Genomic DNA, 26,906 nt, shown 5'->3' on the forward strand with positions numbered 1-26,906 from the left:
GCCGGGCCAGGCGGCGGCGGGGCCGGGGCCGGCGGCGGGGGCATCCCCGCCTCCTCTCTGGCAGCGCCGGAGCCGCCGGAAACCCGGCGGTGCTGCTGCTGCCGCGGCTCCGGCTCCCCGAGAAGTTGTTGCCGAGGGAGAGCGGCGGGGCCCGGGCCGGCACCCCCGGCCCGCCCGGCATGACCGTCCGCCCGGAGCCCAGCGGGGCAGCGGGGCGGCGGCCGAGCCCCTGAGCGGGCGGCGAGCAGCCATGGAGCAAGTGAGTCCGGCCGGGAGCGGGGGGGACCCTGGGACAGGGAGGGGGGACCCCCGGGCCGGGCGGGAGAAGCGCCGGCCGGGACAGGGGGAGCGCGCCGGCCACTTCGGGCTGTGTTCGGGTGTTCGCCGGCGCTGGGACATCCCGGCCCGCTGCGCCCGGGGGACGGCGAAGGAGATGGCGGGGCGGGGGGATCCCCATCCGCGGCAGCCCCCGGAACGGCTCGGGCAGAGCCTCGGCAGCGCATCCCCGCAGCCCTCGGGATGTTGGACCCGGCCGGGAGGGGCTGCCGGGCTCGGCCGGCGCTGGCAGAGCCGGGCTGGTTCCACGCGTGCTGGGGCCACCCCGAGTGACTCCCGCTGGGGTGTTGTCCTGCCCTGCTGGAGCCGGGCCTGGGTCGAATCGCCGGCTTGGACATGTCTACGCACCTCCAGCCTTCCCCGCTTCTGTTCTGCTCCTCCTTGCTGTTTGGGACGGGTTTAACTCGGAGAAGGGCAGTGGTGCTTCTTCCGCACACGGTTTTCATGTCCATGGGATCAGACACCCCAATAATCCATCCCTGTGTGGATTGATTAAGATGCCACAAATTTGTTAGCAAGTTAAACAGCTCGCTTTCTCCCCTCGTCTGGCCACGCAGTTATTCCTGCTTCCTTTCCTTGGATGAGGTTTTGCTGCTCATGCACAAAGAAAGCTCCCGGTAGGACGGACTGCCGGAGGACTTCAGGCTCTGTCTGGTACATGCGATCCCTGTAGCTGTGGCTTGTCTCTCCCCCCTCACACCCCCTTATTTCAGCTCCCAACATTCTGTGGCAAGAATGAAAGCTCTTTTAAAACAGCAGGGAGACGGCAAAGCAGCCCAAGTTGGTAGTGACTGAGAGTTGTTATTATCCGCTGGCATCCATGAAATTAATCCACAGCAGAGAAACTGCTTCCAGCTGGTGGCTGCCAGCCAAAGGGGCTTCACACTTACCCCAGCATTGGCTGGCCCTCTCATGAGCTTCTCTTCTTCAGTGGTACATGAATTCTCCAAGGATTGTTTGTAGAAGGGGTGTCAGAGGCAGTTCCCCAAGTTCCTCGTGGATCTGAGCAGTTTGTTTCCAGTGAAACAATCTGTTCTGCTCCAACAGGCTGGGGAGAAGTGGAAGTGCTAACAGCAAGGTTTGGGAAATAACAGGGAAAGGGAAAAAAAGAGTGGACGTGTGGGGATACAGGTTGTCTCCTGGGAGTTGTTCATCAGCACCTTGGTAGAAGGGAGAGCGTGATAAGTGAGATGCTTGATTGAAATGAAGTTGAGGTAACTAGCTAAGGCACTTCTGTGCTCTGTGTAACTTTAAAAACACCACTGTGATTCAGCTCTTGGGGGTTTGTTTTGTTGGAAGACATGAAGACTGTGTGGGTTTGTGGGCCCATGAAATACAGGGCAGGGGAGAAAAACTGCCTAGTTGTTAAATAAAAAGCCATCTTGTCTGATTTGGGTTCTTTGCTGTGCTGCAAAATGTGAGGCTAAACCAAGCTGAAGGAGTGGAACTTATGTTTCACTTTTAATGCCACCGTGATATAAAATGCAAAAATGGCTCCTTTGGGTTGGTTTTGGGAGCGATGCCTTTGGCCTGAGCCAGCATTGGGATAACTTGGTTCCTCCTTCATTTACACTGGCTCACTTGGCTGATGTCAGGGGGCTTCTTCTATGGAATTTACCACAAGAATGAATCCAGCCCAAGAACATCCCAGGAAGGATATCTGAATATTTCTTGTAGAATGCTCATATATAGATGAGTTAACAGCAGCAGCTCATGTCTTTGTGTCATGCTCCCATTTTAATTGTGGAATTGCAGGCAGGGGACACAGGATGGACACAATGCCCTGTTGCCAGTGCCCTTCCCTGGCCAACCTCCCCTTGCCAATTTGGGGTAGGGCTGGCGTAAAAATATTCTGCAAAAATGTCAGGCACCATCTCCGAGACTCTTCTTGCTTTTGCAGGAACAAAGTTTGCAGTTGAATCATCTGGGTTTTTTATGTCCTTAAGCTGCAGGTGAGGGATTACAGGACCTGCCCCTCTTGAGGGATGTGCTGGGTACGTATGAGGGGGAAGCTGCTGACCCAGAGCCCAGCAGCTCAGCATCCCTGAGTGCTGGATGTCACCCATCACATCTGCCTTGTAGCAGGAACTGGAGAAGGCAGCTCAGGCTCAGGTGACTCCTGTGCAGTGCAAGGGGCAGAGCCCTCTGCTTTTGGCTGTTGTCACTTGCTGAGAGCAGCACTCTCCATCTCATTGCACCTTCCCTCACCTTTCCTCTCCTGGGCTGCTCAGGTGGAGTCTGGAGTCATGGATCCTCTGTGTGGGTGCTCCCAGCTGCTGGCACAGCAGGAAATCCTGCCTGGTATGGCTCCTTTGCATGGCTCCTTTCAGGCAGGGTTTCCATCAGGGTTCCTGAGTGATCTGGGGAGCTCCAAGGCAGCCCTGCAATGCCAAGGGGGGAGGTGCAGTCCCTGAAAGGCTGGAGAGCCAGACCCCAAACCAGCTCTGCCCTCGCTGTGCCTTGTACAGAGGTGCCAACATGAGCCCCAGCTCTGCTGGGGCAGGTTGTTTTTCAGAGGTAGATGTTAGGGGCTGTGTCTTCACAGGGGGTACTTTTATTTTAAAACCAGTGCAGTTTTCACTCTGCAGAACAGAGCATGGATAGACATATTTACCATGTGACTTCAGCCTTTCTGCCAGGTGGAAAAAAAAGCCCAGCAAAAATTCACCTGCCAAGCAAAAAAAAAAAAAAGCCTTAAATAGTGAAAACATTTTAGCAGTTTTTGGTCTGGACTCACTTGAATAAACTCTTCATACAGCGACATCCATGCACAAGTGCTACGAGGGAGGTTAAAGTCCATGCCCAATTATCTAAAAATGACATCAAAAGGGTTCTCGATCAGGAAACCAGCAGGTCTGTATTTGTGCAGGAATTGATGTTTGCTGAAGTCGCAGATCTCAACTGAATACAACTTCCTGGCAACCTAAAAAGTCAAGTTTAAAAAAAACCCACCCTATGTAGTCCCTCCATTTCCCGGAAAACTTTTTGATGCTCACTCATCCTGTATTGTGGCTGTTTCAGATGCAGCTCAGTATAACTGAAATAACTTCTACAAAAGGCACTGAGGTTGTTACAGGTTTCAGTCCAATTTTCTTTTAGGTGAAACAGTTTATTTGAGTTTCCTGTTCCCAGTCTGCACCCGAGCCTACTGGCAAAGCCCAGCCCCTTCCAGATCTTAGTGGAGGTCAGAATAAATGTGGGTGCATGGGGTGTTTAAGCTGTTTTTCTTCTTTTTATGAGTTCAAGCTCCCTCTTTGCAATAAGAGCTTACCCTGATGAAAGCTGCTGTCCAAGGGTATGTTCAGTGGGAGTTTGGTGCATGAGAACAGATTCATTAGCAAAGCTCTCCTCCAAATTTTTTAAGCTTGTCCATACACACTTGCTCTATCCTGGCTGTGGGAGTGTCCAGCTCTGACTCTGTTCCATGCACTTGGGATTTTCTCATGTTATGAAACAAGATGTCTGAGCTCCAGCCAGTCCAGTTTGTGCAGTGATGGCCATTTTGGGATGTTTGGGGCTTTCTTGTCACACACGCTCTTTTTGTGTGCCAGCTCTCTGCAGTAGGATTGCTGCTATTACATGTGGGAACATGGAGAAAACCGAGTCTGGGGGACAGTGGGGTCCCTGAGAGGAGGTTGGAGGATTTGGGCTTGACCTCTCCTGACAAATCACAAGGTTGGTGAGGTGATTGTGTAAGGGGATTTGGCTCAGCAAGGGATTCCTCTTGCCTTGCTCCAGGGAAAGAGGCTTATTGAGGGGTCCATGGGGTGTGGGGATCAGCAGGGTGCTCCAAGGGAGGGGTACAGGGATCCTGCCTTTGCAAAGGCTCTTCCAGTGCACTGAAGAGGAGGAAAGCTTTCATCTTTAACCTGATGGGAACATTTTAATGTGGATACGGTGAAGTCCTGTCCCTCATGCTGTGGATTTGCCCACAGGAGTTGGTTTGGGGATGGTGACCAAGCATAGAGACCTAGAAGAGAAGCTTGCAGAAGTGGACTTGGACTAAAATATGAGTGTTGCTACTGATGCCAGCAGAATCCATCATGCTGGAATTCCTGAGAAAGCTGGAGGAGCAAAGAGGAAAGGAGGGTGCTCTCTTTCAAGGTGCACGAGTGAGCAAGGAGCACCTCCCCAGAGAGGGAAGCAGAGGAACAAGGTGGAGTTGCTGCCATCCCAACAATGTCTCCAGGGATGGCTGGGGTCTGTGCCCACTTACCAGTCCTGTGAGAGCTGGTTGAGTTTTCCTCTGGAAGATGCCAGTCTCCCGTTGTGATCTGGTGGGGAGGGCCCACATTTGGTGGATGCCAAAATCTTCTCTGGGCTGGCTTTCTGATGATGGAAACTCCTTATGCCTTCTGTCCTTGCAGGATACAAAGGAGGAGGTCTCAGAGAAACCAAAGTGTGCTCCAACTGCAGAGAAATATGGCTGGATTAAAAAAAGCAGCGGGGGGCTCCTGGGACTGTGGAAGGATCGTTACATCCAGCTGAGGAAAACACAGCTCATGGTCTACGAGGATGAGGTATGGTCACAGCTAATGGCCTTGAATGAGGGGCAGGAACAGGCCCCTGGGGACACATGCATGTCCCTGTGTTTTTTACTCTTCTTCCAGCCCATTCCTTTCAAAAGGGCTTCTCCAGATATCTCCAGGAAGGGTAAACTCTGTAAAACAGACAGCAGCTGCATTTTAAATATATTATATATTATAAATATTTTAGCCACTGAATATTTTGACAGAGCCATTGCCAAAATAAAAAAATGGGGGGCAGGACATCCTGTGAGAAGGTGAACAGAGTAAAGCTTTGGGCGGAAGCAGGATATGTGCAATGAGGTTTTGGCTTTGGAAGGATAAAAGTGATTGTAGCAGGCTGACTTCCCACCTGCCACTTGAGGGGATGGCAGGCAACCCTGCAGCTGTTTGGCACCCCTCAGGCTGCTCAGATTGTTGCCAGCCAGACTCTTCAGGGTTTCTTTTAGCCACTGAAGAATGCAGAGTGAGGTTGTGAGTGCTTGCTGTCCTCCTTAAGTGTGGACAGTCTGGATTTGGCTCATCTTTTCCCTTTACTTGAGCCAGTTCTGAGCAAAGGACTCCTGGGAGCCTTGTCCTGGACTTCCCTGGATAAACTGCATGCCTTAAGTTCATGGCCACACTTAGAGCTGTTTCCAGACAAATGAGGAGTAAGAGCCAAGCCAAAGCTGTCCTGCATTTTCAGGAGAGAAGAATGAAAAATGCAGGGCTGGTCCTGCCAGGATGCAAAGGTGGCTTTGTTCCGAGTCAAGCCCTTGTTCCTGGGCTGGAAGCAGCTTCTGCAAGAGCAGAGTTTGCCCCAAAAGTTAGAAATGACAGTGCAGAGCACAAGCTACAACCAAAAGAGGTTTGGGATGAGGGGTGGGTAGGTCTGAGCCATGTGGTGGCTTGTGTGTGCAGCAGGGTGGGGGACTGTGGTGTGCACAAGGACCACATGCCTGTGAGGTGTCTGGCCCAAGAGGATCTGGGTCGTGTGTGGGCATCAGGATGAGATAAAAGCAAAATCATGTAAAGTTTCATGTGCAGTGTGTCAAGGGAAGAAGAATGGGGAAATGTTTCAGCAGCTGCATTGCTGTGGTGGTTTCAGGAACAGCAGGACTAACAGTGAGTTCAGTTCTCTTTTTTAAAAACATACTCTTGCCTAACAAAGAAGATTTGTTATAAACAATTTAGGTTAAAGGGTACTACCTCTTCCCTTATGCTGAACACTCCTGCTTTTCCCAAATCCCAAAGCTTTCTGGTGTCATTTGTTCTTAGCTGTGAAATGTCATGAAGAGTGCAAGAATGATGACAGGAGAAGTCAGTGTCAGGTGATGAGCAGTTCAGAAAGCAGGAAAAGCAAGGGGGGGTTTTCTTACCCAGAGGGATGCAGCCTGGTCCTGCAAACTGTTGACTCTCTGTAGATCATTTCCCAGTGCCCTGGACACCTGTTGACTCCAGCTGAAGCTTCAGGAACTCGAAGATTCAAAATCTATAAACGTGACGTAGGGTTTTTTTTAAAGGGCATGCCTTTAAAAACAAGATACATGGAGGCTCTCATTACCACAAGGGAAAAGGAGGCTTTTAAAGTAAGATTAATTTTCACAGACATTCAGAAGAAGGAAAAAATCCCAATCATTTAAAGGGTTATTTTATTATCTCAAGAAGGAAAATGGCATTTGTAACAACCAGGCATAATGTTTTCTGGTAGCCTGTGGATTGTGGTAACATCCTGTAATAAATTGCATCTGTAAGCTACAGTAGCTGCAAGGTCCCATTATTGTAAATAAGGGATCATGTTAATATCTATAGGCTATTAAACTGGCTTACAGTGAAGTCAAATGTCTTAGGAGAGGAAATTGCTGCAAAATTATCTGGTAGCACAATAGGATAACATGTGATTGTGCAGACTTACTACAGGGAAACCAAAGGAAATGGCAATTTTCTGCACTCAGGATGGGTCTTGTTGCAACAGAATTGAGGCAGTTCATGTTTATTACTGTATTTATCTTCCTTTAATGTGAGTCAGGGCAGTGTGGCTGTCTCTGTCTTACAAATGGGGAACTAATTTTTTGAGATGGGAAGGGTGGATGTCTAGGCAGAGTCTGTGGTGCAGTGTGCTATGGTGGTTTGCATTTCTGGAGTTCAAGGTGCCATTTTTCCCACTGGAACTTCTCCACATATCTGCTCTGTGTGACCCTGGAGAAGAACACAGCATTCCAGACCATCCTCAGGCTGCAACATTTACAAATGAGATTGTTCAGTGCTTGCTGAAAAGGAAAGGAGATAAAACCTCAGGCAACAGGAATAAAAGGCATCTCTCCATATGTATCCTGAATTAGACTGGGATGGGTTAAACGGGGGGTCAGCTTCCATGTGGGCAGGCAGGTTTGGAGGCTGAGCATTTCAGCTGGTCTGAGCCCATCAGATTTCCAGGAACTGGGTAGAGCCTTGGACTCAGTGTGCTTTTCTCAGTCCCTCCCGTGTCCACCCCTTCACAAAGGGGTGCTAATGTTGCTTTTAGCAGTTGTTTCCTATGCAGGCCGCCTTGTTGATGCAGTTGCATGAGCCTGGCTGCACTTGTAGCTGAGGTTTAGGTGCAAAACAAGAGCAGAGGCCAACACGAGATACAGACAAGAACATTGTACAGTGTTGCTGGAAAGTACAGTGTGAGCAGCACACAAATACCATATATCATCACCAGTAGCAATCTCCAGGAATGTGCTCCTGACCTGCCCTGGGAACGTGTTCCCCAAGTTGCATCTGCTAGTCAGGCTTTGGGTTTGGTTTAAAGCAGAGCCACCTCCTGAAGGCAAATGGCAAATGCCTATTGTGTTACCTGGAGCAGATGGGGTGAAAGTCATCCCACACGGCTTCAGGTTTCTTTCAGAGGATGGGGAATGAAGGGAGATGGATTTCTTGTTTTCTGCTGTGCCTCCATCTACAGCACCCTGCATCTGTACCTTCACCTAAATGAAGATGCAATTAAGCAAGATGTTTGTATATTCCATACCCAAATGTCAGGAAAGGAGGCACTGATGCAAGTACAGTGTGCTTGGATCCCAAGAAACTGCTGTGCAGGTCTACATAGAACCAAGTGGGTTATTTTCTAGTGGGTTATTTTCTTGTCTTCTTGTCTCTGCATACTCTTGCAAGAATAAAAAAAACCTACAGAGTTTTTTTTGCCTAAAGACCAGGCAATCCAATGTAGGGTGACTAGACAGATCAATATTATCACTTCAGAAAGTATCAGTCTTGAATTTGGAATTTTTTACTCCTAAACAGTGCAGCTAGTGCTTAGACCTGTTTTCTTGTGGTTTTAGGGTTTCTTTGTAAGTGTATTATTTGAGAGGGAAAAATCCTAGTAGATTCTAGAGACCAGAGGATCCACTTCCTGTTCAACAAATGGACACTTAACATCTACATTTTGCCCCTGGTAAAGTGATAGCAAGGTATACCCAAAACGGATTTTTTAAAACACTTTGAGAGCCTCAAATAGAGGAATGAATTCTTATTTCAGGTTTAGACATTTTACACTGAATAGAGGGTCTCAGTGTGTGTCAGTGTGTGTCAGTGAGGACGTTTTTGCTGGGAATTACACCTTCTTATAAATAAAAATTTCAGGGAGTTCTTTCCCCCCACCTTTTTATAAACTTTTCATTAAGGAAATTGTTTGCCATCTGTGATTCTTTGGTTAAGCACATGCATTAATATGTCCAGGTGTTCACTAACTTTTTTCTTAAGGGCCAGGCCAATAGACACAGATATGTTTGTCACAGGATGTGCTCCATGAAGAGTTAATGGAATAGTTTTTCTGCATTAAATCATGAATGTAAGGGTTCTGTACCAGGATTGAGCTTGTCCAGAACATGTGTGAGGGCAGGGCTCTGGAAGTGACCTTGTCTCTGCATGGTGCTGAGTGTCCTCCAGGTCCCAGGAGGCTGAAGGGACCTGGGGACCTGCGTCAGGGTTGGGTCTTTCGTTCTTTATCTTAGTGTTGCAGAAGGACATAAAGGATCTCTTTGTGACCCAGGTAGGCTCACAGAGTGGGGATGGCTGCTTGCCAAGGGTAAAACACAGACAAAAGCCCCATTCTGGTGCTCCCTGAACTCAGATGCTTTTCCTTTGCCTCATACATGGAGTTTTTATATTTCTCTGGCTGCTTTCTTCCCTGCTTTCCCTGAAGAGGATAACTCACTTGAAAAGTTCAGGTCCCTGAGATGAAGGAACCATAGCTTGAAGAGTCAAGGTGTCTCTAGGAGACAGCATCCTGCATGTCCCCATCCTCTCTGCCCTTGTTCCCTGGCCAGGTCACAGTCCCCAAAGCCTCCCCAGGGGGAAGACAGGCAGCTGAAGGCAAGAGGGAATCTCACAGCAAAACCACACCTCTCTACCCTGCCAAGTCCCCTTGTTCCCCAGCTTGGTGTTCCACAGCCCTTAGGACATGGCACACGGCTTGCACAGGGAAGAGTTCCTGTCCAAGAGGCAGGACGGATGGCATGGACAAGGAGGGTGACAGGGGCTCTGCTGGGGGACAGAGCTGCTCTTGAGAGCAGGGAGGGTGGGCAGGAGGCTTGGGGCTGGTGTCTGCTCAGAGCGCTGCCGAGCTCTCTGCATCCTGAGCCCAGGGAAGGAGCTGGGAGCTGCACCGGCCGTGCGGCAGGGCTGTAACGTGGGCGGTCGTCCTCCGAAGGCCAGGATGAGATCACCCATCCCCGAGGCATGTATTCCTGACCTCACCCTTCTCTGTCATTTCTTGGCCGCAGAGGGGTTATTATTTCCATCCCTGTCCTTTTGCAGTGACATTGCGATACCAGGATTGCAGCAGGAGCCTTCAAAGGGCCCGGTAGCGTCAGCAGGATTTTATCGGCTGGGTTTTAGGTTTGGGCAGGATTCATCTCCTCCTCCTAGTATGCGTTTTCCCAGTTCACATTCACCTACTCAGTGTTAAATGAAATAAACAGTAATGTCATTAGAATGATAAACCTAAATTAGATCCAGACGTCCCTCGGTGGCTCAGGACTTGCTCTGTGTACTGGCATCAGCTCTGCTGGGCCCCCATCCCCAGATAGGAGGGTTAAAAAAACTGAAACACAGGCTGAGTTCTGCACAGTGACTTAAATGTCAAGTGGTTGGTAGAGGGAGGAAATTCCCCGCAGCCCACTTCCCTCTGAACTCTCCATTCCCTGCCTCCAGCCACGCAGCAGCTTCCTGGCTATGACATGTTTCCTCATCCCACACCCCCTTCTCTGCTACAGGAATTGCTAAATACAAACTCATACGGGCACAAGGAGCTGCCTTGGGAGCAGGGCCTGAGCTGGGGGTGGTTATGGCCAGCAATTTTAATTCAGGATGGTACTGGAGAGGTTCATGAGCCGTGCTGACTGTAGCACTTCACTGGCAAGAACTGCTCTGAGATTCTCACTGCTCATTTGTGCTTAGCAAAAGGGAGCTTTGGTCTCTGCTGGGCTACCGAGACATGAAGAATATTATCTGCCCAGTGTTACGCTGCAATTCCTATTAGGGATGGTGCTCTGCAGCTGAACTGAGCCACGCACCACGTGTGGAATTTTAGTTATGTTACTGGGAGAAATGAGCCAAGATCGCGGCCGGCAGTCATCAGTGGAGATACTCCAGAGATAAATATTCCCCACTGAGATGCTGGCCCAGACAGTTTTGCTGGCTGTACAGGGCTGTATTTCCAATCCTAAGCGTTTTGACAGCTCAGGCTGTGGCTGCAAGAGGACTGTGTCCATCACACATGGCTCCTGCTGACCTTTGTGATGTGAGGACCAGTCTGTCCCAGCTCAGTGTGGCAACAGGGCTCCCCTCTTATCCCTGCTCTGGCTCAGGCTTCCTGAGGGGGCTGCTTGGACCATCATGATGCCTTTGTCATCTTCCCTGTGAAAAAGCAGAATCACATCTCCTCCTTTCATTGTGGAACGGAGGTAGTGTCACTTCTGGCTGCAGATCCCTGGATGAGGCCAACAGCAATGACAGAAGCTGGTGTTACTGTCCCCAACCTGTTATTTGCTCAGCCACTGTGGAGCACTAGGCCTGTAGCTTAAAGACCAGGGTGTTTTCTTAATGAGATACCAGCCTTATTTATGGGGCTTTCTAGCTGCATGCAGGTTATTTTTGAGGCAGAAGAGCTTTTAGACAGTTGCGAAGGGAAGAAATGCAGAATTTGATGGTCTATGATTGATTTCAGTGCCTCCTATTCATAATAATGTTTCATTCCCTCTGTGCAGGATGAACAGAAGTGCATAGAAACGGTGGAACTGGAGAGTTATGACAAGTGCCAGGAGCTGCGTGCACTACTAAAAAGGAAAAATCGTTTCATTCTAATCCGCTCCCCGGGTAAGAAGGTAGGATTGCCTTTCTCATCACCCTCAAGTTTGCTAACTCTAAAGTGAGTTCCAGCCAGCTGTGCCCAGAGCAGATGAAAAGCTCTGAGGCTGAACTCCTTGGCAGCTGGGAGAATGACCTGTAGGTGTGAAGGGTGTACAGTGTGTAAGAAGGAAAGCCACTGTCATGTAGATTTCTTTCTTGTTGTGGGGAAAGCATCTTCTTGTGGCTTGACCCTTTCCTCTTGATTTTTTTTCCCTGCCTTAGCGTTTTCTTTCTTCCAGTACTCCCTAAGTGGTACTTCTTAGATCATTCCCTATGGTTCCTCCGTGTCCTCTGAACACCTGTGGATGCTGCAGCTTTGCCCAAGTCCAGTGAAATCAATAATTCCAATACATGTACTGAGACAGTTCCTGGAGTTAGAACCATTGATCTGAGAAACTCCACTGCAAATTTACTTGCAGCCAAATAGTCCTAGGAGAAAAGATTTATTTTGCAGAATTTGTGAAACCCTACATCTGTAGCTTCCTGCACAGCATCTGGTTAGATCCAGAAGCTAAAAACCAGGCTGGCATTGCATAGAGACTATACATCCATCTGAGCACTGGGTGTATGCAAGGACATCCTGCTTTACTTCCTATCTGTAGTCATCATCACTACACATCTTTTAATGTTCTCCTGAGCTCCTACTTGCATGCTATCCATTTCAGCATCTTTATGGGCTGGAATTCTTCATTGTTGCTTTGGGGTATCACACTTCGCCTTCTAATTTCAATGGGATTTTTTTGGCCTTATAGTTGTTACTAAATCTCCCCATGCAAATCTGAGAAATTGTGAGGGACAAAAACACATTCATTTCCATAAGAACATGAACAGGCACAAATACCAATTTGCTGCGTTCCCCTATCTCCATTTTGTTTAAATAAATGGAGATTGTTTAGTCCTTGTTGTCACTGTTGCTTATTCTTTCACTCCAGTCACTTAATGTTTATATATATAATAAGACCCCAGCTGAGTTCAGAGCACCATTGTGCTAAACTTCATTCAAAACAACAAAACAAGGACTTTCCTGCCCCAGACCCCTGGGCTAGTGAGCTCCAGCAGAGCACTGGAGCCCAGAACACATTAGGAAGGAATTCTTCCCTGCAAGGGTGGTGAGGCCCTGGCACAGGCTGCTCAGAGCAGCTGTGGCTGCCCCATCCCTGGAAGTGTCCAAGACCAGGTTGGACAGGGCTTGGAGCAAGCTGGAATAGTGGAAGGTGTCCCTGCCCATGACAGGAGGGCTGGAACTGGATGTTTTTTCTCTTCCAACACAAATTATTCTAGGATTATGTGATTCTAAGTGTACACCTATTCCCAGGGAGGCCAATAATACCCTGTGTGCTTAGAGATGGGCAGCATGGTATTATCTGCCAGTATGTTACTGAGAGAGAATTGTGTAATAGCTGCATATGTCTCTGCACTGCTCCATGAATCAATACAGGGTGTGAGACCTGTTCCTAAACATTTCATTTCTTGCTATGAGAAAAATATGCCCAAATGGTGCCCAAAAGGGTAACTTCATCCTTTTGGCATGCTGGCAAGTTTACAGCTACCCTGTTTTTCATGCCACTGATTCAATGGAGACCTAGATAGAGGCTACTTTTTATAAGGCTCTTTTGGTGAAAGGAAGGCCTTTTATAAATGAAAAGTTCCCTGTTTGTGGCTCCCCTCCCACCCTTCTTTTGGCTGGGAATCTGGTGAGGGTGTTGACACACAACATACTTTGGCAGATGTTAGCACAGGCTTCAATTAGGAGGCCAACGTACACAACTGTCCTTCTTCTGTTTTGAAATTGCAGCTGTGGCGATATATATCAGTTAAACATTTTCCTTTTGGAAGGCTTGCTGCCATCCACAGTTTAAAATCACCCTGTGAGCCAATTTGCCAAACCCTGCCACATCTTGCTAGGGTTTTTTTTCTTTTCACCCTCTCTCCTGAGCATAATGGTGAGGAATGAGTTTGAGGGACTTAGCAACAAGCTAGGAAAGGCCATTTCTGTTTCAGTGCACAAATCTTGAATACAAGGAGCCCAGTTTAGTTGCAGGGGAATCCCAGTTTAAATCTTGGATGGGATATTTTTGAGCAGAGGTGAATCAGTCAGTTAAAACTACTCTGCAGCTGAAGTTGCACCTGAATAAATAAGTTGTCCTGCTAAACACTGGTTGTTGATGAATGCACCCCAGATTCTGCTTGGCCTGTTGACAAGGATGACATTTTTGTTAAGCTGTGACAATATGAGCATGTCACACGCCTGCACTGGTATGGAACTGAAAGAAAGCACTGCCCCCTGAGCTTCAATTCTGCAGTGAAGGAAGCTGGCAGTGTGCAAAAGCCCTGTTCTGCTTCGAAATCTCAAATGCTTCATTCCATCCACAGCAATTAAGTGAAAACTTTTGGATGCAGAGAGCTGGGCTTCTAAGAAAGGGCAGTAGCCTTGACCTAGAGACTTTAAAATGTACTACTCACAATGCAGAAAAGCAGTGTAAATGATGCTTGGTGTAAACTCTGAAAATTACCAAGATTGGCACAAGTCTGGTGTTCAGTGGATCTGAAAAGCTTCAGCTGCAGGGAAGTATTAATATTGGGAAGAGGGTAGTAGTCAGGAAAGAGTCCACCAGCAAGTCCTGCAGCTCCTCAGGCATCCTCGCACCTGTGGTCAGGGATGGAAACTTCCATTGCTTATTTTTCCCTCCATCAATTTTTGAGTTACCTGGAACTGCCTTCACCAGGGGCCCAGCCTGGAAGCTGCAGTAGAATGAAGTGAGGCTTGGGGGACTCTGCTTCTGGGGTCTGCCAGTCTGGCAGAGATGCTGCATTATTTCCAGGGGTGATGTAGCTCGTGGTTCAGCTACAGAAATCCACCAGAATCATCTGACAATTGTCTCATAGAAGTATGGAGTGGTTTGGGTTGAAAGGCACCTTGAAGATCACCTAGTTCCAACCTCCCTGTCATAGGCAGGAAGTTCCTTGTCTTCTCCTTTCCCCTTCATGATATATAACCTGACAAAGTCATGTAGAAGAAGGCAAGAAATGACCTCCCATCTGGCAGATAGACTCTGCTGCACTCATGGTAGTTTAAGATATTACTGACCCAGCACTGCTGCAGCTTCTGCTGGAGGTGACCACCCTATACCAAAAGTCAGCAGAAGGGAACACATTCCCCCAGCAGTTCACAGGCAATTCACAGTCCAGCTTAGCCCAGCCCTACCAGGCTTTGCACTGAAACAGATAAGGACCAAGCACAGGTTTGTGTCACCTACCTCTGCAGCAGATCTGCAGAATTGCAGCAAAGAAGAAGTGTTGGTAACAGCCTTAAACTGCAGCTACAAGCTCTCCAGAGCTTGTCTGTAAATCGCTTAGCACAGGTACAACAGACTGACCCCTGGAACACTTCTTTTTCCTGGAAAGCAAGCTTGGCATTGCCATCAGGCTGTCAGTGCTGGAGAGGACTGATGTCTCAGGGAGGACAAGGAGCAGTGAGGGAGCTGGTGCCCGCTGCTGTCACGGACAGTGATCCGTGTGGGAGCTCTCCTGCCTGAGGTCTCAGCAGTGATTCAGCAGGAGCTGTGCTGTGCTCTGAGTAACTGTCAGTAAATTGTGTAGCCTGCATTCATGGCTTACAATGGTCACTAGGTTTGGCCATGACAGCTTTTCCTGGCACACCAGCCTGTTGTTTATGGCATGACTCAGTCTCAGCTGGCTTAGCAAGAAGGAGTGCAAATGTGTTACCCTGCCTGCTGCCCTCTCATATTGGTGTCACTGACTCTCTGCCTTAAATTCCTGCTGGAGAGCAGACACTGCTTAATGTTTTGTAGGAAATACCCATCTTTAGATGCATCTGCTGGTATCTGTAAATATTCAAATGAGTAAAGATGCAGACAAGAGAAATTAATTTGTTCCTTGTTTGCTGAGAGCTTGGGAGTCTCAGAGCACTGTGCAGAGTCCCAGTGACTCTGCAGGACTGAGACCAGCTTCTTCCTGCCTCTCCTCTGCAGCTTCCTGCTTTACAGAGAGCTTCCATCCTGGTTTGGGTGACCTTCCTTCCCCAGTGCCTTGGCCGAGGACAGGAGCCACAGATGGATACAGAGAGACCAGGGACTGCCAGGCAGTGAAGAGGCTGTGGCTGGCAGCAGCCTGAGCATGAGCCTTGGAGCCCCAGCAGCCTGACTCTGCCTTGATGTCTGTGGATGTGTTATAAAAAAGAGAGAAAAAAATTCTAAGATACCTGGGCACTGGGAGGAACCTGCCCCTCTGTGTCACAGCCCCAGGGAGCTGTGCAAGGGGGAGCAGGGCTGCAGCAACATGAGGCTGGCACTGCCCACACTGCCCTGTGGGTCCCACTGTGCTGCTCATCCTCCCTCACCCAGCTCCCTTCTGCTGCCACCATGAGTCCCTTTCTCTCACCATCCACTGAATCTGCATTTGATGGCAAAGGGTTGCATGCCAGAGGGACATCTCAGCTTCTCATTAACGAGGAACCACCCCCCTGAGGTTCTCTCTGCTCTGCCACAGAGTTGCTGACACCAGCGCTTAGTCACAGACTGGGAGGCTTTATTTGGAATGAGGCACAGAAAGTGGCATTGGAAGAGGAAGCTTGAAGTGAGGCAGGAATCCTTCTCCTGAACAACGTGTACGGAGATTTCTAAACCCTGGTGCAGGCTGCCAGGTCTTTGCCAGGCAGTGCAGCAGCTCAGCTGCTCACAAGTAGAGCTTTCTCATAAGCTTTTATAATCACAAAGCTTTGGGGCAAAATCGTTTCCAAACAAAAAAAGTTTTTAAGCACACACAAAACCAGGCCAGCTCGGACTAAAACAAAATCTGGCCATCGCTCTGTTTTGGAGCCTTGCCTTCTCTTACATTCCCTGGTTAGCGTGGCTCTTCTGCATCCCAGACAAAGGGCTCTTTTTCCAGAGGGCTGTGGGTCAGGCCCTAACCTCCCCTCTGAGCTCTCAGGAAGGCATGTGGTCCCCGTCACCTTACGTGCAAACTGATCAAATAAAGAATCTTTTCCCAAATTGCTCCTTAACTCCCTCCTTGCCATGATGGTTGTGAGTGCCTGGCACTTGGAAGCTGTGATGTAAATCCACGGCACTGACACGAGAAATAAATACAGAAAGGAAGAACAGTTGGTTTCTAACAGCAAGAGTGGGTGTAAGGAGATCAGGCTTTAGTTCTGCAGAATTTCTGATGGTCCCTTCAGAAGTTGCTGAGACCCAGAACAGTTGCTGCTTTGTTGTGCCATGAACAGGGAGCTGCTAAGAGCACTCGACTGTCAGTCACCATTAGCTTTGTGCCTCTCATTTAATATAGTCCCTGTTTTATATAGACACTGCTGTGATTTTGGAATGTGGGGCCTCATTTACAAAAAGGCTGAGGCTACAACTGCCCTTGAAGGCAATGGGAAAGTGTAGAGTACCTATAGGATGTTAAATACCCCCAAAAAACTGTTCCAGGCAAAACCCCCATAAGGCTGTGTTTTGAACAAGCCTCTGTAGCTCACTTCTCCACCTGGAAGAGGTGGATAATTTCAGTTGCCCTGAAAAGGCATTTGTGAAGCCCCCCAGATACTGTAGTGATAAGCAGCAAAGAAAAAAAGACTGTCAGGGGAATCAGTAATTCTGTTTTCAGGGCTGGAGCAGAGTGAAATCAATAAGACATATTGACCCAGGAGGATAAAACACATGATGGAATAACTCAGTAAGAAGTGCCACCCTGTTGTTAGGGACAGTGCTAGGAGGAGCACATACAGCAGGCTGACATCCCTGCAGCCTGGAAACAATGGGAGTGTCTAACTTTTCAGTGCTTCATTTTGCAATGTTGCTGGTGTCCTTTAGCACAGGAGTATTCCTGTGTGCCTGTGCAGTGTGGATTAGGGCACCACATGGAGCTCTTTGGATCCCAGCTGGTCTGCCATGGAGCCACCTGTAAAGTGAAGATGATATTTGTCTCACCTGGAGTGCACTCTGGGGCACAGCTACATAATACTGGTGAGGTGCTCAGAGGAAACAGCAGTGAATTAAATAACACCCTTCCTATTGTCACTGCTGTGGGCAAGAAGAGATTGGAAACACTGAGCAAAGCCATGGGGCTGTCCTGGAGGAAGGGAAGAGCTGGCTGGCTGGAGGACAAGCCATACAATCACCCATCCTCCCTCCTTATTTGTGACCCATACTTCTTATGGTGAATTTTTGCACTTACATTGCTCTTATGCCTCATGGTGTCTGTTCCCAGCTGGGTCAGGGTTAGAGCAGCCAATGTCAGTGCCTCACATTCCAGTATCAGTTCTGTTCTGCAGAGCCACAGGAACAGGGAAGCAGGCAGAGACAACTGCATGCAGCCTTCCCATTCCTGGTATTCTGGAGGAAGTGGGAGATAAAGTGTTTTACTTCATGTGAACCAGCCAGTATGACTTGGACTTTCAGTCTGACTCTATGCAGTGTGACCATTTGCTGTACAACTCACTGATGCTCCAAGAGCTATTCCAAGTGTTTTGCAGAAGGGAGAAACTTAACGTTTTTACAACTTTAGTAGTTACCAAAATAAAACTACAACAAAAAACTGTCCAGCATAACATAATCCTGTTCATGGGAGCTATGCAAAGCACAAAGGAATCTGTAGTTTAAACACAGGCTAGAAGTGGATGTTATACAGAAACTGAAGTGATTCAGAGGTACCTCTGAAGGAACACTCAGGCAAAAATTCTCTCTCTGCTCTTGCAGGTTCATGATATCAAATTTCAAGCTCCAACTTTGGAAGAAAAAGAATCATGGATAAAAGCTCTTAATGAAGGGATCAATAGAGGCAAAAACAAAGTATTTGATGAGGTAAGAGAAACAGTGTCTGTGTCTGTTCTCATCCATGGCTCCTTTAGCTAAAAGCAGAACTTGCCTGAACTCTTGTTCATCCCATCCTCCCCCTCCCCATCTCCTGCATGCCAACCATGGTCCAAGGAAAGAGAAATGTGATGTGCAAGGCAGGGTAGGTTCCTTCCCTTCAGAGCTTGGGATCAGAGGATTTCTGGGAGTCCTCCTCTCCCCATGGAAGCAGCTGGTGCAGAGAAGCAGCTGCAGTGCTGAGTTGTGTAGAGCTGGGATGCAGCCTGGAGGGACTCATCTTCCCCACACTGCCATGATCCTCAGCACCAAGCAGCCTGGAAATGGAGGTACTTGGTTAGGATATAGCCCAGTCTTCAGGACTGGAAAAGTCTGAAGTGACTCAGTCCACCAGCTATTCCGCCTGCAGTCTGGAGAGAAGTCTGGTGGAAAGTTACTCCATGGCCCTGGCAAAACCTGCCTGCCTCTCAGCTGGCCCCAGCACACCTGCACTTTCAAATTCTCCTCCCTTCCTGCTGTACAGAGGGGAGGATGAAAATTGCACAACCTAGAGCCTGTTTAACCTTGTCCTGCTCCCTCTTAGTTTGTAAATCAGCCCTGAGCTAAACCAAAGGAGCAGCATCTCTTCTGCAGTTGTTTCAGTAACTGAAAGGAAATGAACAAAACCACCACCATGGAAATGACACAAGAAAAAATGAGCAGGGTAAGGAGGGACAAGGAAATCAGCAAAACTGTTTAGCAAAGGAAACCAAAGTAATGAGTAAAAGTTCTGAGAAAAGGGTTAACTCGTGTAGATACAGTGCTAGAGCTGTAAACTCTGAGAAGTTGGGCTTTGCTTTTATTCAGTACAGTGGGCAGTGAACTCTGCACACCCTTCAGCAGCACAGCAAGGTAGGATCTCAGATCACCTCCCTGCCCTCTGAAGTGGGATTATCCTCCTTACAGAGGGATCCAGCCTCTAATTCTCAGTCATTCCAGTAAGGATCAAACCTCAGATTTAAAGTGTTTCCACATAGGCTAGGCACAGGGTAATGGGTCAAGCCCTCAGCTCACTTGGATTATCTGTTCTCCCCTGAAGAAGCTGTAAAACCACTCTGCCATACCAGCCATTTTTCTCTTTAAATCCCTATTTCACTCTCACCAGCTTTACTTTTGTACAAATTTGTGGTACCAAGGACACACAGATGTTTCAGTGTTTCTGGTCACTGGTGCTGCCCCTCCATGGGGAGCAGACTCCAGCCCTTGGCCATCACACTGTGGGTGGACAGAGAAATACCTGTCAGGACACTGGGACTTCCCTCCTTAGGAGTGTGAGGCAGTGGATTTCTCGTCTGATTCCAGGAAATAAATTTGTTAATTCAGCTGGATCTGCAATTAATCCAGGTCACTGCTCACACCTTCTCCTCAGCATCCTGCAGTCATTAGAGCTGTGGAAGGGAAGGGCTGAAACAAAGTGCTGCTGATACAGTTCACAGTCAGGTCACTGTTATTAATGAGCTTTCACCTCTAAGATGGAAACAGCAGTTTTGGTGCTGTGTTCTGCCACATGCAGGAGCTGGTCCAAGCACAGGGTGCAGTGAGGACAAAGTTCCTTGTGTCCTTTTTTCCCTGCCTCTTAGGTGGAGATAAGTTTAGCCATTGCAAACCTCTGAGACCTTAAATATCCATCACATACGTGCAGCGCTTTGCAGGCAGGCTGTAATTGAGCTCTGAGGTAAAGACTAGAGGTGAAATGCTTTAACATTTCATGTGTGACAGTGACAACTTTATAGACATGTCTCGAGAAGGTAATGACCCTCTTCCTTTTTGTTTTCCTGCTCTTCCCCCTGGTAAAAGGTGAAAGTAGACGAGAGCCTTTCCTTGGACCACGTGACTCGGGACAGGGTGAAGGTGTCCCACGGACGTCGGCCACCCACAAGAAGTCACCTAAAGGAGGTAAGTGTACCCTGTTGGACTGAGCCATCCCACCAGCTGGGATCACTGAGAGCTGCTCCTTCCACTCAGGTACCAAACCCCAGGGGAAACCCCAGGTATGGACAGCCCATATATTTAGCTTTTCATAACTCATAAGCTGCTTCACCATCAGGTCAGAGCCATTAGAGACTGAAGCTCCTATATTTATTTTCAAAGATGTCATAATTTTGTAGCCACAGTGGTCTAAAGGTAGAAGAACTGCATGGTCCATGGGGAGAAGCTGTATTTTTATTAAGCTAACTGGAGAAAGCAGACAAGTTTTCAAGCTTACAAGCCCTTCCCTAGGTCTGAAACAGAATACATTATTCTCCCAGGCAGTTTTATAGACTAAACTGTCTACTTTTAACTGATTTTCTGGGTCTGTCCCTTTAAAAAAAAAAAAAAAAAAAAAAAAGAAGAAAAAAACAAAAACCTGCATTTCATTTCCAGGGGAGAGGTTTTTACTAATGTTTGATTCCTGTGATTTATGAAAAAGTTTCTACAGACAGATTGATATTTTAGCAGAGTGTTAATCGCAAGCAAGGAAGGTTTTTAAATCAAACCTTCTTTCTTCAGACTTCCAAGGCTCTGACTTATGTGCCTGCACAACACTCAGATGACCCTTGTGCAGAAAATGAGATGCCTTGAGACTTTTTACTTTGCATAGAAATGGAGGGAGAGTGTCTCTCCCAGAGAAATGCATGAGAATGAATCATAGATTCCCATCCTCCAGAAAACCGCAGAAGAAAACATGACAAAAGTCACAGCAACAATGAAGTGTGGATTCTCTTGCCTAATACGGGTTCAGTAAGGTGGGGAGCCCTTCCCTAGGCACTAAAAACATCTCTCTTCCCTGCTCACATCACTATTTTCAGAAGATACCCCTGAGGTTAATACCTCTAAGATGTCTCACCCTCAGCCAAAATCAGGGAAAACTGACTTACAAATTTAGCAGCAGGAATGAGGGGATAGAGCCTGCAGAAAGATGTGTATCATGGCTGCTGGCTGCAGATTCATGAAGGAAATGGCATGAACATGGATTTTCAGTGTTCAAAGCAGGCCAGGTGAGGATGGGTCAGGGCCAAGCCACCAGGATGCAGCTTGCCTCCGTCTCTCTGCTGGGCTGGAAAGGCAGAGAGAGGCTTTACCTAAAGTCTCTGCACTGCAGGAGCCTGGCCCTGGCTGCAGCTACGCCTCCGTGTGGTTTTGGGTTCCCTCACACAGGAACTGTCACTGCGGTTCTCCTTGTGGGGCACTGAGCTTACACACTGCAATGTCTTTGCTAAGTCCATCCTTTTTAGGAAAACCTCCCTGCTAGTGAGCCTTGCATACAGGCTGTGGTCTGAAGGAGGTTTAACCAGCTGAGGCTTGGCCCTGGTCAGGCCGGGATGACGTTGGGTTAGAGGAAGCAAGCAGAAGGCAACAGGATTACAATCCCTGGCCAAACGATCTAAAGATCAACTTGGTTTATGACAAGCTCAAAAGCAGAAAAGTGAGCCCTTGGGGGAGCACATTGTAAATGAAGGGAGTAGAGGAATCCCACTACTACAGGACAAAGAATAAAAAAGCAGAGCTTAACACTAGCAGCCACAGGAAAACCAAGAAATTAGGTTATTGTGGTACAGGCTTTAAGACAGTCTTTTCAAAAGAAGTACTCAAATAAGTTCTGCACTTTTCTTAGAATCAAGGGCTGGGTTGGAAGGGACCTTAAAAATCACCTGCAGGGGCAAAGAACCTTTCACTAGACTAGGTTACTTAGAGCCCCTTCCAGCCTGGCCTTGAACACTCCAGGGATGGGGAGTCCACAGCCTCTCTGGGTAACCTGTGCCAGGGCCTCAGCACCCTTATAGTGAAGAATTTCTAATCTAAACCTGTCCTCTTTCAGCCTAAGGCCATTCCCCCTTGTCCTATCACTCTATGTCCTTGTGAAAAATCCCTCTCCAGCCCTCTTGGAAGCCCCTTCCCAAACTGGAAAGGGCTTTAAGGTCTCCCTGAAGCCTTCTCTTCTCCTGGCTGAAAAGCCCCAACTCTCTCAGCTTGAAGCAGCAACCCCTTGCTTGCCATGCTGGTTGCAAGGGTTTTGCACTTTAACTTGAAGTTAAAGGATGAAACACAGGATCAATGACAGAAACTGAAAACTTTCTCCCTTGTTTTTCAGGCTGCCAAGTGCACATCAGATGGTATCCTGCGACTAGATCTGGATATAGTAGACAATGGACCACCAACCTTTGATTCCACCATCAATGAAAGTGACAATGAACCACCTCAGAAAGAAACTCCAAAGCCCCCTATGCCACCCACAAAACCCACTGGCACAAAAGAAAACCAGGAAGCAGAGAACAATGTTCCTGACCAGGAACATAAAAAACCTCTGTCTCCTCCGCAGCCTCCAGATAAGAAGCTTAAGGAATGCATCAAATCAAAGGACACTGTAAATGCCAAGGAAGAGGACTCTGGAAGTTCAGAGGAGAACGTGGAAGAATCCCAAGCACCAAGTGAGGAGAACAAGGAGAACCTCGCTGAGGTCAGCAACAGAGTTATAACAAAAGCTCCAATTCCACTTCCTAAGAGTGTGCCAGACAAGCTGAAAGTAGCTTGGGACCAACCAACCATTGAACCTAAAAAGACAGAAGACTTGGAGTCATCAGGAGATGATGGCAAAGACAACCTGTCTGAGATTGCTGCTGCAGATGTTTCAAAGCCTCCTGTTCCTCCTAAGGTTTTGCCAGAGAAAATGCTTGCCACAGAGAACTCCAGCCATGGTGACCTGGAAGCTGGGGGCTGGGAACAGCAGGAGTCTGGCAGCTCCAAGCCCCCAGTGAATGGGATCACAGCCAGCGAGGTAGCAGAGTTCACATCCCTGACAGCTGAAACAGAAGAAGGAAATGGGAGTACCGCAGCTGAGAAGGAACAGCAAACTTCAGCAGAAGAGACAGAGACTTCCTTAGCTACAGAAACAGACCACGAGAGTGTAAAAGCAACTATTGAGAAGAAAGATTCTACAGAAAACACTTCAGTTCTCAAACTTCGCTGTTCTTCTCTGGGAGACTTGCTCTCTGATTCCAAAAGTAAACAGAGAGCACTTCCAGGCCAAGGTTTCCTAAAGGATTCCCATCAATGTATAGCTAAAATGGAGGAGAAAGTTGCTAATGAGAGGGAAAAAGCAGAAAAGCTTCTGCAGAAGGTTTTACGTGAAGGTTTGGAACAGGCCCAGGAGGGGAATGGACCCCCAGTGGTGGCAGAGACGTTGCTCAATGAGGCAGTAGAACAGCTTCGGCAAGCTTCACAAGTTTTGCAAGAAATTAAAGGTCTTGGAGAACTGAAAAAAGAAGGAACACAGAAAGAAAAGCAAAAGGATCTAGTGACTCTTTATAGGAGAAGTGCTCCCTGACACACTCTGCAGAGACTTCTTTCCCAAAATCAAAGCTAAACATTTGCATTTATGATTTGTACCATTGCTAGGCCAGTGTTTAAAGATGGTGTTTTGCTGTGCACACACCATGTTTGTGGGACAGAATTGAGCTTTCAGTTACAGCATCTTTCTTTCTTCATGTTGTACATACCAGTCTGGTTCTAATCCTCTTAGCACAGCAGAAGGTTACAGGACAGTGAACAGTTTCAAAAATGTGAATGCTCTTTAAGGATTCTGTCCAAAGTCCTTTCAATGGATCAGGCCTTAAAAATTTCTGGTAATCAGACCAAGCCAGATTTTTTTGAAAGGAGCAGAATGGCTATTCTAGCAAAAGCCCCAGTCTCTCTGTATTTACAGGCAAGCAAATACCAGATTACACTGGCACCTATCTGGTTTTCCCAGTTAAATAATTTCAGGATAAATGTAGTCAGTGTTTGTTCACTTGCTGGCATGGTTTCCCAGACCACCTGGCCCAGTGACATCTAGGAATGTAAAGATAAACGGTTTAATCTTCTCCAAAGATACTCATAAAACCACATCCACAGTTAAAAAGTGACCTCACACAGAGGCAAACCAAACTGGCCAATTCTTGACTCCAAGTAGTGTCCCTGATGTGGAGCAGCTGTATGAAGGCACTTTGAGGCTGGCTCTGCAGTGCTTTAGGTGTGCTAAGCACTATGTGAGTGAACACAAGTCTCAAAGCATCATTGCCAGGCAAGTATTTATTGTTCATCTTTCATTAATAGGGAAATTGAGATTACACTTGGCCTGTGAAAGTGTCTTCTACCAGGACAACACATTTGTTATTGAGGAACATACCTATCTGATAACTCTGAATTCCCTCAGCATTGTTAGGAACAAATAGCCAGGCATTTGGAGAAGCTGTGTCCAGCAGATCCCCAGAAGCTTCCTAGGAGAGCTGTCACAAAGCAGCTTTGGGGATGTGTGTTCCCTTAGTGTTGTCTTGGGATGTAACTGACAGGAGCATGCACATCAGGCAGTGGGTCTGGATGAGATCCCCCTTCCCATGGGACATGTCTCTGCCAGCTGTGTCCTGGCCAGCCTGAGAGCCATGGTTTGGCCCAGATCTCTCTAATTTACACACGTGGAGGGAAAGGCATTTTGCACACAAAACTGTGGGGCTGGTCCCAATGGCTTAAGTGTATGAAAATAAAAATGCATTGCTATAGAAAGGTCTGAGGAAGGCATTGCAGAAGGCTCCAGCATAATTCCCACAGCCTCCCCTGTCCACCACAGTTCTTGTGGTCCTCAGTGACTACAGCAGTGCCAAAATGGTGTCTTTGCACTGCTGCTGTGTGGCCCCATGCCTGAGCTGTGCCCTCTTCCCTGTTCTCTATTCTCCCCTGTTGCTTTGAGGAGAATTGTGTGACAGCCCAGAGGGCTTCTCCTTTGCTTGAGCCAGGCTCTGGAAACATGGAAAATGGCAATCTTCCCAGTCTGGTTTTAAGGAGCAACATGCTACTTAAATTCTTTTCTCTCATTTTCCAGCACTTTGTACTTAGCTCATCCGTTTCTTTTTCTCCTAATTGCCCAGGTCCCACAAGTCTGCAGGGGGCTGCAAACACCAACCACAGCAGCAGTAAAGTTTGGTTTGAGCCTCCTCTTAGGCTAGTCATAGGTACTTCAGGCATGAGCACAGTAAGGTTGGCTTTGGGCTTCCAAATACCCTGGTTTCTACCACCTGGAGCCAGCGAGACAGATAGTGACCATAAATGATGCTTCTGCCTCTTTTGATTAAACTACTTGGTTTTGGTAGTGAGTCCCCCTCTCAAAACAGACATAGATATTGTATGAGACTTCACTTGTTACTCTGTCACATGGAAAGTTCTACACGGTCAAACACTCAGGGCTCAGGTGCCAAAAAGTTTTGCTTTGAGGCAAGAAGTTTCCAATGTCCTAAGCCCACCCTGAGGCACACAGCCTGAAGCAAACTCTGGACCTGTGCCATTTGCTGTCGTGGGTTCAATGTGAACTCTGGGTCATATTCACCTTTCCAGACACACTTAGGACAAGGGCTAAGAACACAGACAATATTCAGTGCCTATCTGCTATCTAAATGTATTTTTCTGCATGTGCACTTTTGTTTACCGAACACTGTGTGGTATGAATGTGAGCTGTCAGAACCTGGTGTGCACTGGAAGTCGAGGGACATCAGCTCCAGAGAGCAGGCAGGCTTTTGACAGATGCAGTCCTGTAACAATAGATGGGGGGAAACCCAGTTCACACTAATGAGAGTATACACAAACCAGGGCAAACTCTGGGTACAGGTTCATATCCCAAAGCTGAAGCCAATCCTAAACTTCAGGACAGGCAAATCAAAACCTGGCATTGAAATCCAGGAGAATCACAACAGCTTATGGGGTATCTCAGTCCCCTAATTTATACACAAATGCTTTTGCTCTCTCCAGTGTTTTCTTGTGGCAGTGTGTTCTGTGGATACTCATCTGGCAAAGTGCTGGTGAAAATACCCAGACATCCTCTCTATTACAGCCAAACCTACAGGATGTGCTTATATTTACTGTATATTTTTATATTATACTCAATATTCTAATGAATAAATGTCTGACATTTTACTGAATAGCCATCAGTAGGAATCCTAACACATAAATACCCTCTACCTGTTAGGGAATGGGCAGATTAAATAATTTTACAGCCTACAGCTAATTACTGTATATGCTGTATACTAACAGATCTTACTGGATTTGTATTATGTCTTGTAAATAGGTATAACTTAAGTGGCATCTCTGTATCAGCCAGTAACTTTACTGCTGCCAATGCTATGGTAGAGACTCTTGGTTTTAACTGTTTTTTCTAATAAATTTAGCAGTTTCATCCTAAAACATCCAGCCTTCAATGGCAACTCCCATCTTCAGTGTACATCCTGCCACCATGCACTTTTTAATCTTCTTTTAAACATGCATTTAAACTTGCATCTAATTCCTGGCTGCACTAAGGCTAGGGGGTTTTGTGCCTGAAAACCCTCTGGGCTTGGAGTGCTGGAGTGTGAGTCTGTGTTTTGGGCTGTGCCACCAGTTTACATGTCTGTGACAGGAAGGAAGTGAGTTTGCAAGTGAGCAAGTGTGGATGACGATCTGAAAAGCAGCTGCTGCAGCCCGTGGAAAGGCAGCACTTTGTCTCCTGTTTGTAAAGAGCTTTGAGATTTGGCAATAAAACCTCCTTTTAAAAATCTGCTGTTTCAGAGTAACTTTGTCCTAAAGAGGAGCAAGGAAGTGCCACCAGAAGCAGCACATTAAGGCTTTGCTCTGAAGGAGGGAATGCTGCACAGGCTGTGGTCAGGCTGAGGTGAGCTTGGTGCTGTGCTAACCACAAGACAGGAGGAAGGAGAAATGCTGGGGGCTGCAGCTGGCACAGAGCTGCAGCTGCTGCTGCACACAGGGCTGTTCCTGGCTCATCCCTGCCTGCCAGCTTGGCTGCCCTGGCCAGAAAGCATGGCTG

At 47.7% G+C, this 26,906-nt stretch overlaps 1 protein-coding gene across 1 annotated transcript; it reads left to right on the forward strand.

Moving 5' to 3' along the window:
• Nucleotides 1–28: 28 nt before the first annotated feature.
• PLEKHO2 (pleckstrin homology domain containing O2) lies at nt 29–26,637 on the forward strand. Its single transcript, XM_041418781.1, has 6 exons — nt 29–259; nt 4,704–4,856; nt 11,093–11,209; nt 17,951–18,055; nt 19,901–19,999; nt 22,176–26,637. The coding sequence occupies exons 1-6, from the start codon at nt 251–253 to the stop codon at nt 23,406–23,408; spliced, it is 1,716 nt and encodes a 571-aa protein (XP_041274715.1). The 5' UTR covers nt 29–250; the 3' UTR covers nt 23,409–26,637.
• The last annotated feature ends 269 nt before the right edge of the window (nt 26,638–26,906 follow it).

Source organism: Onychostruthus taczanowskii, unplaced genomic scaffold (assembly GCF_017590055.1).
Source record: "Onychostruthus taczanowskii isolate IOZ18803 unplaced genomic scaffold, ASM1759005v1 scaffold6, whole genome shotgun sequence".
NCBI classification, from domain to species: domain Eukaryota; kingdom Metazoa; phylum Chordata; class Aves; order Passeriformes; family Passeridae; genus Onychostruthus; species Onychostruthus taczanowskii.